Source organism: Gymnoscopelus microlampas, assembly GCF_963454915.1.
Source record: "Gymnoscopelus microlampas genome assembly, chromosome: 1".
NCBI lineage: Eukaryota > Metazoa > Chordata > Actinopteri > Myctophiformes > Myctophidae > Gymnoscopelus > Gymnoscopelus microlampas.
Window position 1 is genome coordinate 54315641 of NC_139962.1, and position 12201 is coordinate 54327841.

General features: G+C 41.4%; 1 protein-coding gene across 2 annotated transcripts; it reads left to right on the forward strand.

The window, feature by feature from the left end:
• The first annotated feature begins 520 nt into the window (after positions 1–520).
• tm2d3 (TM2 domain containing 3) lies at positions 521–11760 on the forward strand. Of its 2 annotated transcripts, none has more exons than XM_084076481.1 (6): positions 521–681; positions 1893–1994; positions 3097–3257; positions 5485–5662; positions 7749–7824; positions 9336–11760. In XM_084076481.1, the coding sequence occupies exons 1-6, from the start codon at positions 576–578 to the stop codon at positions 9499–9501; spliced, it is 789 nt and encodes a 262-aa protein (XP_083932607.1). In that variant the 5' UTR covers positions 521–575; the 3' UTR covers positions 9502–11760. The 2 variants fall into 2 exon arrangements, with proteins under 2 accessions (XP_083932607.1, XP_083932608.1); XM_084076482.1 differs by having other exon boundaries at positions 3097–3254.
• Positions 11761–12201: the final 441 nt, after the last annotated feature.

Genomic DNA, 12201 nt, shown 5'->3' on the forward strand with positions numbered 1-12201 from the left:
GGCATATGGGATCTAGACTCAGCACCAGCTACTGTGTTGCCATCTCTGCTTATTATAAGCGACCTTGGGCTTCTTTTTCTGTAAAGTCCCTTGCTGTAAATATTGGTGTTTGGTGGGCTTTTTGGGCTTGTTTCTAAAGTGTAGTTGCTTATTTGGGCTTGTTTCCAAAATAATATTATTGATATTAAACCAGTGGTGCCAAATTGAAATTAAAATATATCTGATTTGTCCCCCATCTGAAAATGTTTTGTGCCAGGGCATGAGCCCTGTACCAGATTTGTGTTGTCTAGATAGAATGTTTCAAAAACATTTTTTTTTTGTAAATAGTAGATCTACAAGCTCGCAACGCGTTGTGAGCTTGTAGATCTACTATTTACAAAAAAAATGTTTTTGAAACATTGCTATTTTCAAATATTAATTTGATTTAATCAAAGTGGCCTATTAATAGTCGCTTCTTTTGGGCTTGTTTTCATACACCTGGTTGGCTTGTTTCTCTCCCGATATCTGGCAACCCTGCCCAGCTAGCCTCATAGCAGAGAGCAGACAGAGATCTACTGGATCTCCAGAAAACAACAATGGCCACAATCTGTCAGATCTGGAGACCAGACAGAGGACGCTGTGTGAAGGCCCAGGGCATCATCACACTGCTATTCCTGGACCTGTTCCTACAGTGTGTTAACGGTAGGGTTTATGCTTGGTTTTTAATACAAACATGAACATTATCACCAGTTTATTACCACTAGCTAACATGCTAGCTTTGACTGGTTGGTTTTTACACTGAGTTGCACTGCTTGGCAGTGTTGCCAGGTTTTTCTGCGAGAGAAATAAGCAACCAGGTCTATGAAAACAAGCCCAAAAGAAGCAAGGAGCCCTTGCTAATCGAAAATAACAGATCTACAAGCTCACAACGCGATGCGACGCGTTATTTTATTTTATTTGTTTTTTTAAAACATCTTGAAACATTTTTGTTATATTTTTAAACATTTTAGCAACACAAATCTTGAATGGGGCGGGATCCTGGCACACATACGTATTCATTTGGGGGGTCCTTCTTGACATGAAAATGTTTTAGAAACTCTGGTTTATACAACATTAAGAAACGAGCCCAAAAAAACACAACCCGCCGCAACAACTAATATATTTACAAGCGACTTTACAGAAAAACAAGCCCAACCAAAGTCGCTTATAGTAAGCGGACACGGCAACACTGCCCACTAGCTGCTGGCTAACGTTGTAAACACAACAATGAATAGCTTTGATGTCTATTACAGTTCTGCCTGGAACAGCTCTTAGATGGACGTCTGTAAGGGTCATTATAAGGGTCATTATCTATTTTCTGCGTATTGCCTAATCCTCCTTATTTACTGTTACTGCCTTAAAGTACTGATTTACACGCGTTGATAGCTTGTACATCAGCTATTTTCCCCTGAAATGACCCCCCCCCCCCCCCGCCTACTGCTCCTAGTATTGATGATTTCTTGAATTGTTAATAGTTTGCACCAAAAAAAAGCACAGAAAGTACAGTTCTATACAAAAGGATGCTGAAAGGATTAAAACCCCAAGAGAAAGCACTATATGGCTTGTTTCCATTGCGTCCTGTGTATTCAATTCATCGAAACGTCTTGATGAATTGAATGAATACACAGGATCACAATGGAAACAAGCCCTCAGGGCTTTTTGTGTTATCCTTTTAGCATTATCGTGCACCCCTGGACTTTGAGCAAACTGTTGATTAAGTATTCAATCAATAAATCAATCAATCAATCAATCATAGTAGTTAACTGATAGGTGTGTCAGATGTGTACTCTCTGGGTAGATGCTGTTGTCAGTATGGAGGGTTTTCTTTTTAGGTTAAGTGACGATTGACTGTTGTTTGTGTTGTGTGTTTTTAGGCTATCTGAGCTCTCATGTGGGTCCGGAGCCCCCCTACACCCGGGATGCCCCCCACCACAGTCCTGTCATCACCAGCCCTGTGGTTCCTGCAGCTGCCTCCGGTACAACTCTCTGCTCATTCCTCACAGCCAAGCTGCAAGCAATATTACGATGCTATAATGCTATTTGGCGTCTTAAGTCGCAATACCAACCCTTGACGGCCCATTGATTGAAACCGAAAAGTCCTATCTGATTATATTAAGTATTTCACTGCCAGACTTATTTATGTCTACGTGCAGCCACTGCCATCGATTTTCTTACCTTTTCAAGTAGTCACAGAATATTTATCTCCAATATGATCGATCCTCTGATCGGTGGTAATCACGGAGGGTTTCACTGTGCTTCCGCCAAGGAAAAAAGTTTTTATTGCGACCCATCGCTTGTTATAGGCTGTTGAAAATAACATGTCAAAAATACATGGTAAAACACGGGAGGCGAGATAAAGGCGATTTCCCAAATACGTTAACCAGGAAGTGAATGGAGCAGTAAATCTTGGAATCACGTGATCTCCTGGTTCTGTGTGCATCTGGGGATGAAATGGTCACTCATCTGTTAGCGAAGAGCGCCATCTAGTGGAAACCCCCCCAAAAAGAATCGTCCGTGGCAGTGTGGGCCTTTGGAAAAAAAGTTGTAAAAGTCATCCTTGGCAGTGAAGGACGACTTACAAGTTAAACCACGTTAAACTCACAAATATTGCAGCTGTACGGAAAGCGTGGGATATCCTCTTTCTATCTGTCGAGTTTTTGTTTCATAAAAATGCACCGTAGACATCTTATGAGGTACAACGCCTCGCGCTGCAAGGCGTTGTGAGCTTGTAGATCTGCTATTTTCGGCAAAGAGGGGAAAAAGAGCAGACTAAGTACAGAGTGAAAGTTTACTAAGTATTGACGGTTCAAGTAGTTAAATGTCTGAAAATACACATTAACATGAATACAACATCTATGAAAAGCTTTAATCTGCAACAAAATGTATGTAATATATAGTGGGGGTCCCTGCTTCATCTCTCTCTCAGTTAGGGGGTCCTTGGCCTGAAAAGGTTGAAGACCCCTGACTTAGACGTCAGATAGCATTATAGCATCTAAGTTGCTTGTGGCTAACAGCCATATAAAAAGAGCTATGTTCCTTTTAACGAACTCCCTTTGACGTTGTTGTTTCCTCGCCCAGCATCTCCCACAGATGAGGAGAGCTACACCGCTAAGTGTCCCAGCGGGGGTCTGTGCAGTCGACTGCCAGCCGACTGCATCAACTGCCTCTTCCATCACAACTGCAGCTACGGGAAGACGGCCTCCTTCACCTGCAGTCCAAAAGCAGGAGTCCACTGTGTGGTGAGATCATGGCTCAGATAAAATAGCGTGTTCTTTTTGGCGCTCAGGGGCCCGATCGATGCCAGCATTTTGTGTCCGATGCCGATATCGATTTTAGAGAGTCCTAGACCACCGAATGCCGAAAACTTTGATTTGCTTGAAGTTTCTTTTTTTAACTAGAATGTATTATACAGGGTCCCCACGGTCATGAAATTCCTGGAAATATTTTGAAATTAGAAAAATCTTTCTCCAGTTCTGGAAAAGATTTGGAATTTGTCTAGGGTCCTGGAATTCATCAAGGGTCCTGGAAAAATATTTGGCTATGTATTGTTTTTGGCTATTGATTTTGTTAATACAATTTTCTTCCAAAACATCTACAACATTACACAAAATATGTTGTGTGTATATATATATAAAAATATCCGAACGGGCTGCGTGATTGCAGCCTATTGTATACCGGACGTGACAAAAATAACAGATCTACAAGCTCACAATGTGCTGCAGCGTGATGCGTAGTTAGTAAATTTGGCACGAAAATGGAATTGTACCATTCTATGGTTTATTTTTGCTACACTGCCTGTCTTTGGGCATTGCACATATGAGTAAGAGACTCATTATTGTGCTGAATGATTGTTCTACAGGCCTGGAAATTGGGTTAAATATTCTGGAAATGTCTTGGAAAAGTTTTGGAAATTCAGTGGTAAAAATGTGTGGGAACCCTGATTATATTTAAACCTTAATCCAAATAAATCACAAATAGCCAATCTATGAGCTTGTAGATTGGCTATTATTTCACCAAGAATGACATGCCCAAAGTATAGAGACTGAAAGTGGTTAAAAAAAAGAAATGGGGACATATCGGCTGCATAACTGTTGATACCGATGTTGACAAAAACGTCAAGTAATGACCGATATATCGGCGACACTGATGCAGTATATAGGTAGGGCTCTAGTCAGGTGGCGCAGTGGTTAAGCGCCTGCCCACCACGGCGAGGGTTGTGGGTTCGAATCCACCGTGGTGCATCCGGCTTTGTCGAGCGTCTGCTGTACACGAACAGCACCGGGGCGGGGAGGGTGATATTTGTCACTGCACGAACTCCTACAGGCTGGGGCAGCACCTGTCAGCGGGGAGCGTTGGGCGGGAGGATTAGGATGAAGGCTCTTCGTCCTCCTGATGGGGGCTCCTCACTGGTAGGTGTGTCAGTAGGATACAACAGCAGTGACAAGTGTGTGTGTGTGGGGAGGATTAAATTGGCATAACGACTAAATGTGTAATTTTTAGATTTCTTTGGCTATTCAAAACTAGCAGATGAGCTTGTAGATCTGCTGTTTTTGAAAAATCGTAAAGAAATTGCAAATCTTTGATTATATATATATCTTTAATTATTATTATTTTTAAGCTTCTGGGGATTCTAGAAATGTCTTCGAAATCCTAACAGTTTCTTTTTTCTTTTTTTACTTATATAAGTTGCTATATATCAGTGGTTCTCTTTTTCATGTCAAGATCTGAAAATACTTTGTTCCAGGGACCCCCCAGAAGCAAAGATTTGAGTTACAAATGTTCCCTTTAAATATATATATATATATATATTCAAAGATTTGCAAAAAAAGTCACGAATTTTCAAGCTCAGCACCGAGTGCCGCGCTATGAGCTTGTAGATCTGCTATTTTTGAATAGCCAAAGAAATCTGAAAAATTACACACAGATGCGTTCCCGGTCTTAACCCATTAAGACCTGGAACTGTGTCATTTTTTGATTTGAGCTAAAAAGCATTATTTTACACTTTGGGCTATTCAAAAATAGCAGATCTACAAGCTCATAGCGCGGCACCGAGTGCCGCGCTACGAGCTTGTAGATCTGCTATTTTTTGAAAAATAGTGAAAATGTGTGCAAATCTTCTGAATATATATATTTTTAAAGCGAACATTTTTAACTCAAATCGTTGCTTCTGGGGGGTCCCTGGAACAAAATATTTTGATGGGGGTCCGCGGCCAAATACATATCATTTTGGGGGTCCTTGACATGAAAAAGATTGAGCACCACTGATATAGAAACATACGTTTTTCCAAAAATTGTTGGGATTTAGGAGACATGTAGAATCGGCTTCAGGTCTCAATGGGTTAATGGATTAATATTTCATCCTTTAATCAATCTTTATTAAATATACCTGTATGTATGGAGAACAAATGCTGAGGAATTGCTGTACGGTGGTGTGACTGACATGACGTTTGCTCCCTTATTTTGCAGGTGGAGTCGGGACAGCAGCAGCAGGCCAACTTCTCCCTGTCCGTCACCTGTCAGTTCTGCTGGCAGCTGGAGCCGTCTCTGTACCGCTGCTCCAACTCGCCCAGCTGTATGACGGTGTCCTGTCCACGCAGGCGCTACAACGCCACCTGTGTGGTGCTGGACCACGTGCACTGTTTAGGTAATGCTCCATGTTCTCACGTCCATTTAACCCATTGAGACCTGAAGCTGATTCTACATGTCTCCTAAATCTCAACAGTATTCTGAAAAACTTATGTTTCTATATCAGTGGTTCTCAATCTTTTTCATGTCAAGGACCCCCAAAACTATGTGTATTTGGCCCCAGACCCCCATCAAAATATTTTGTTCCAGGGACCCCCCAGAAGCAAAGATTTGAGTTAAAAATGTTCGCTTTAAAAATATATATATTCAGAAGATTTGCACACATTTTCACGATTTTTCAAAAATAGCAGATATACAAGCTCGTAGCGCGGCACTCGGTGCCGCGCTATGAGCTTGTATATCTGCTATTTTTGAATAGCCCAAAGTGTAACATAATGCTTTTTAGCTCAAATCTAAAAATGACACAGTTCCAGGTCTTAATGGGTTAATCGCACAAGGGATACTGGTGTTAGTTACTGTGAATAGGTGATTGTTTTCTTCTCTGTAAAAGCTTGTTTTATTGTTGTTTACTGTATAAAGGGGTGTCTAGCCTCTTGACAGATAAGAGCAGTTTGTAAAAGGGCATATGACATGTAGGGCTGTCACGATTATGATTTTTTTCTGCGATTTAATAAATGCGATTAGCGATTTAATTGCGTTTCTGTCGTTGAAACATTGGAACAATATGAATTTAAAAAATCATTTTTTGTTTGGCTCTTAGGCTTCGTAAACAAAAGGTGCAGATATGACAAACAACGTACATAATTTAATAAGTTTGTACTTTATGTAGTGGAAATAGCCATCCACAAGCTCAAAACGCGTCACATCTTGACTAGGGTTGCCAACATCCAGAACTGGAGAAACGGGCAGCGCGCGTGCATGGTTCCCCCGTGCGCGATTTTTTTCGGGTTTCCCGCGGATAAAGTTACTTTTTTTTGTTACTTTATTTCGGTTTTAGGGTTAGGGTTAGGGTTGGGAACAGGCTGACATGCCACACAAACAATGATGCCGTTCCCACCGGAGAAAATCTCACACACACACACAAGCACTCGTGCGAGCACTGTGCCTGCCCTGTCAACTGAGCGGTCCTAGCGCCCATCTCATAAAGCACACAAACACGCAGCCAGACACTGCAGTGTGCGCAAACAGAAATATATTTTTTATTTTTCCCTTTACACCGGAGTCCGGGACAAACAAAGTCCCGTACGGGATACGCCCCTTTTGGCTCAAATACGGGGCGTCCCGGCTAATACGGGACTGTTGGCAACCCTAATCTTGACGCGCTTTGAGCTTGTAGATCTGTTAGTTCCACTACTTTTCAACATGGAAATGATTATGACGATTATGCAAAGAAAATGCAATGATCTCAAATTATTGCAAATATGTAATAATAATTGTGACAGGTCTAGTGACATGAGCAGCAGAATAGGTGTTACTTTCCTCTAATTCAGGAGTGATGCAACTTTGATGATGGAGAGGGCCACTATATTTCCACACTCACTCCAGAGGGCCACATTGCATTCATCTTATCTCCGTATTTTAACTTTTTTTGTAAATTAATGCCGTACCATTTACCATTCGAATTCACACAAAAGTAGCAAAAATAGCCGATCTTACAAGCTCAAAACGCGTCGCACTGCGACGCGTTTTGAGCTTGTAGATCTACTATTTTTTAATTGGAATCCTGAATTTGTTTTCGCTATTTTTTTAATTAGAATCCTGAAAAGTAACATTTGTATTTAATTTCAAATGCATTTGAACTTAAATACAAATACAAATACATTGGACATAAAACAGACAATAGAATTTTAATACTAGTCATTAAGCTACTAATATAGACTGAAGTAATTAAAGTGGGTCATGTTTGCATGTTTGGAATTGTAAACAGCTGAAATCAATAATATATCAGTATTCCGGTATTAACCTGCGGGCCGCATGTGGCCCCCGGGCCGCCAGTTGCCCACGTATGCTCTAATTGCTCATTGTTTTGGCAATGTTCAGTTTTACAACGGCACTTTTCTAACCTCTTGCCTACTCCTTTCACAGCTGGCATGTGTTATTCATGTGTCTTTTCACTGCCCTCTTTTGCTTACTGTACTCTGTAGGTAAAAGAGATTTTCCTAAACGTTTATACTGCAACTGGACTGGAGGATACAAGTGGTCGACTGCACTAGCACTCAGGTAACCACAAATGACACAAGTGTTATATGACCGGCCAGGTTTAGAACTAAAACTCCCTCAGACATCCAACTTTTGATTAAAGTTGGATATCACACTGTTGTGCCGGTTCTCTGTCCAAAACCGGCCCTAGTGGGACTCGCTATGTACTAATGGCAATGCACCAGGAGCTCTCCTGGAAAAACAAGTGATGGGGTATCACTTAAACCTGTAACACCAGCCTTAGTTGTATCCACTGTTACCATAGCTTACACATAATCACATTATCTTAAACATAATTAAAACATTATCGCTATTTTCCATGTAAAAGTGCACATGTTTCCATTTATCCACCTAAACGCAGACTTAAACCAAGACAAGAGAAGGTTTCACTGATGGTTGGTTATGAAATCTCACAGCTGTCGTAGGAGGACTGAGTCCTTATCCTGCCAAGACCTTGTCAGTGTCTCCTTTCTGTTTTCCAAACTTTCAGTAAATGAAAGCATGTTGCGCTGCTACAAGCTCTCAATGCATCCGCGACGTATTTAGAGCTTATAGATGGGCTATTTTCGACACGCTGTCAGGCTGCATTAACAGCCTAGGTGCCCGGACCACTACGCCAGCCGTCGGGGGGGCCGTTTAGAATCATTTTCCATAAAATTCTAATGGTCTCTGATATTTCATAGTATTACAAAAACATCATAATTTTACATAATTAACATTGTGTTAATTTTTTTTTTTTTATATATTTAAGTTTTATTCCACAATTTTGCAATGATACATCACGTGATTATATATGTGAGTACGTAGTTCATGATATACAATATATTACATAGTTCATTATATATGTGAATACATATTTCATGACTTTGCATAGTTACAGTTACCGGTAGTTTACCAGTGGTTCCAAGGTCAGTGCTTTCTTGTGGTTTTTCTATTTTTTTTAAAAACGTACCCTTCAGCTATCCTCCTACTTCCTAGTACCCCTTCCCTACCTCCCCACCCACCTGTCCACCCCTTAAAATTAAAAGACGGGGGAAGGGAAAACTAGAAGAGAAAGCATTGAGAACAGAAGAAAGGAAAAGAGAGAAAAAGAAGGAAAAGAGAAAGAGAGAAGAGAAATAAAAGGAAAGAGTGAAACCAGCATATTGACTCATCCTCAAATGTTGCATGCGCCTTGTGTGTCGCAAGTACCTCACAACCCACACCCCCAGATTTCAGATGTTCCATCTAATCACGTCTAATCAAGTGGAATGTTCTGTAATGCATCAAAGTGAGAGATGAGAGGCTGCCAGTGTTTATAAAAAATTTCAACCGAGCCGCGGACAGCAAATTTAATCTTTTCAAGTTTCAAAAATGACATTAAATCCCGCAGCCAGGTGTTAATTGTTTAGAAATCAGGCAGTGCTAGTCTTGGGGGTGTTCCTCTCACACTGTTTCACAATTCACACATTAGTCAGTCATCAGTCGTGAGATTTTATTTTGTCGTAATCGGTCTGAGGGCGTCACTGATTTTTCTGTCTTATCTCTTATAGTATAACACTGGGTGGTTTCGGAGCCGACCGGTTCTACCTGGGCCAGTGGAGGGAAGGCCTGGGCAAGCTGTTCAGCTTCGGAGGCCTGGGTATCTGGACCTTAATAGACGTACTGCTAATAGGGGTCGGCTACGTTGGGCCGGCCGACGGTTCTCTCTACATCTGACCTCTGTAGTGTGTGTGTGTGGTGGACCCGGTTGGTTGGTTGGTTGGCTGGATGGACAGTGCTGCGTTGCCCTCCAATGTTCTGGCCTGCGCGCCACCGCTATAGGGCATAGCAGTGGCGGCCATTTTCTGGTTCCACTTCAAAATACTCAATGCATTTTTCCCATTGACATTTCCAAAAATATTTATATCAATTCATTTAAGCCTAGAATCAAGCCATCCAGGGTCCTGGTGACTCATGACCATAAAACGTTTGATTCTGTGAAAAAACATTTTTGAAAACGGCAAAACAAAGGGTATTTATTAAATATAGTATATCATATCATTAAATATAAAATAAAATACAATCACAGAAAAAAATGAGTCACCAGGACCCTGGATGGCTTGATTCTAGGCTTAAATTAATTTATATAAATATTTTTGTAAATGTCAATGGGAAAAATGCATTGAGTATTTTGAAGTGGAACCAGAAAATGGCCGCCACTGCTATGCCCTATGACTGTCCATGTCACTTCTTCTCAGCATGTCTCGCCTGCTCAAGCTTCCTGTATATTCCTCTGTCTGCAACAACAACATATCCGTCATCCCATCATCAGACTAAAGCAGGCAGGATGTGTTTTTCGCCCTGGTCAAGGAGGCTACGGTACCCACAGTTCCGTTTCCATTCACCCTCCTCCTCCACTCATCTTGCTGGAAGACCTTTTTTGTAGGAGAAACCGCACTGGAGAGCTTAAAGAGACCTTCATTATTTTTTATGTCAGTGGATCTGGGAGAAATCAAAGAGGGGTTGTAAAAGGTTAGTTGATGATGGGTACGGTCGGTTCGGTCATGCTGACTGGAGCTACGTTTAGATGGTTTGGTTTCCTGCTGAGCTTTTGCTCTCGTTGACGACACGCCGTCACCTTGGGGACTCCTGTGGCGCTCACTGCATGGTAAATAAATGTATTTCCGGAGGGAGCATCATGCCATGACGTAACCATGGTTATAGTGCATTTCGTCGCTGTCGGGCAGAAAACCTCTCATCTCCATGTTCTAACTTTTTGCGTTTTTTCCGTAAATTAACCCATTAAGACCTGAAGCCGATTCTACAAGTGTCTTCTAAATCCTAACTGTTTTCTGAAAAACCTATGTTTCTATATCAGTGGTTCTCAAACATTTTCATGTCAAGGACCCCCAGAATGATATTTATTTAGCCGCGGACCCCCATCTCAAAATATGTTGTTCCAGGGACCCCCCAGAAGCAAAGATTTGAGTTAAAGATGTTCGCTTTAAAAGAATATAAATATATAAATTTGCACACATTTTCTCGATTTTTCTAAAATGGCAGATCTACATGCTCATAGCGCGGCACTCGGTGCCGCGCTACGAGCTTGTAGATCTGCTATTTTTGAATAGCCAAAGTGTAAAAATAATGCTTTTTTTTAGCTCAAATCAAAAAGTGACACAGATGCGTCCCAGGTCTTAATGGGTTGACGTCCTACTTGATCACACTCCAGCGTCACACAAAAGTATCAAAAGTAGCAGATCCACAAGCTCGAAGCGTGGCGCGAATCGACGTGTTTTGAGCTCTACTTTAGCTATTTTCCGAATCTGAATACAGTTTTGGACGCGTGAGGTTTCCATCCCGACAGAGACGATTTGTGGCAACAATGGAAGCTGACAGAAGAACAATTGAGAGGCACGGTTTATGTCCTACGAGAACGTATAACACAAAGATTTTGAGTTTTTTTTTTACAGACAACCTTTTTCTTTCCTACCAGCCTCAATGGCGCTTTTGTGTGTGTACTGCGGATTTAACACTGTAAGAAATGGGGCCTGATTGGGAGTGTTTGTCCATTGATTCAGTTGTACAGGGCCCCTCCAGCTACACCCCCCCTCCCTTCAATTACTAGAAAACTTGGTTTTGTTGATCACTGAAAGTAGTGTGTGTGTATATGTGACCAGATTTGACTGGGAGACTGTCATCTAGCATTTTTTCATTAGATTTTTTTCATGTCATATGAAAGCAGGGAATCATAGCAAAATAATGATATATTGGTTAATACGATTGAGTGAATAGTTTTGAAACTACAGCTTAAAGAACTGAAGTCAAGTTCTTTAACTTGACTCTCGGTGCCGCGCTATGAGCTTGTATATCTGCTATTTTTGAATAGCCAAAGTGTAAAATCATGCTTTTCAGCTCGAATCAAAAAGTGACACAGATGCGTTCCAGGTCTTAATGGGTTAATGGTTGTGCAGCCCCACATTCTGATTACACACACACAGACGCACATTATTTGATGTTGGGAGCACAACCAAGGAAACGCATTTTACTGCACCGTATGTGTACATAATACATACTTGGATTTATTCACTTCAAAAGTATTACACTTACTACTCACTCAGGCTGTATGTCTTCACATAGCTTACTGTATGCATGGATTCAAGTTCTCAGTCGCCACGACTTGATTTCAGTCATTTGGATGGTAACCGGAAGACTCGCCCTAAAACACCCTCGCCCCCATTTTCTCCGCGGACCATTTCTTGCCCCCAGCGGTTCTTGTATTTTTTACTGATGATATGGTTAGAAATAAGTTTAGGGTTAGGCATAGTTTTGCTGAGGTTAAGTTTAGGAATAAGGTTAGGTTTAGGCATAGTTTACTGAGGTTACGTTTAGGAATACCAGGTGACCGTTCCGAGGCCGCCTGATTTGCCCCGGGGC

Bases quoted from the DNA above. Each gene is read 5' to 3' on its own strand.
- tm2d3 (XM_084076481.1), top strand. From the start codon at position 576: ATGGCCACAATCTGTCAGATCTGGAGACCAGACAGAGGACGCTGTGTG. The intron at 682-1,892 runs GTAGGGTTTATG...GTGTGTTTTTAG, and splicing joins GTTCCTACAGTGTGTTAACG to GCTATCTGAGCTCTCATGTG. The intron at 1,995-3,096 runs GTACAACTCTCT...TTCCTCGCCCAG, and splicing joins GGTTCCTGCAGCTGCCTCCG to CATCTCCCACAGATGAGGAG.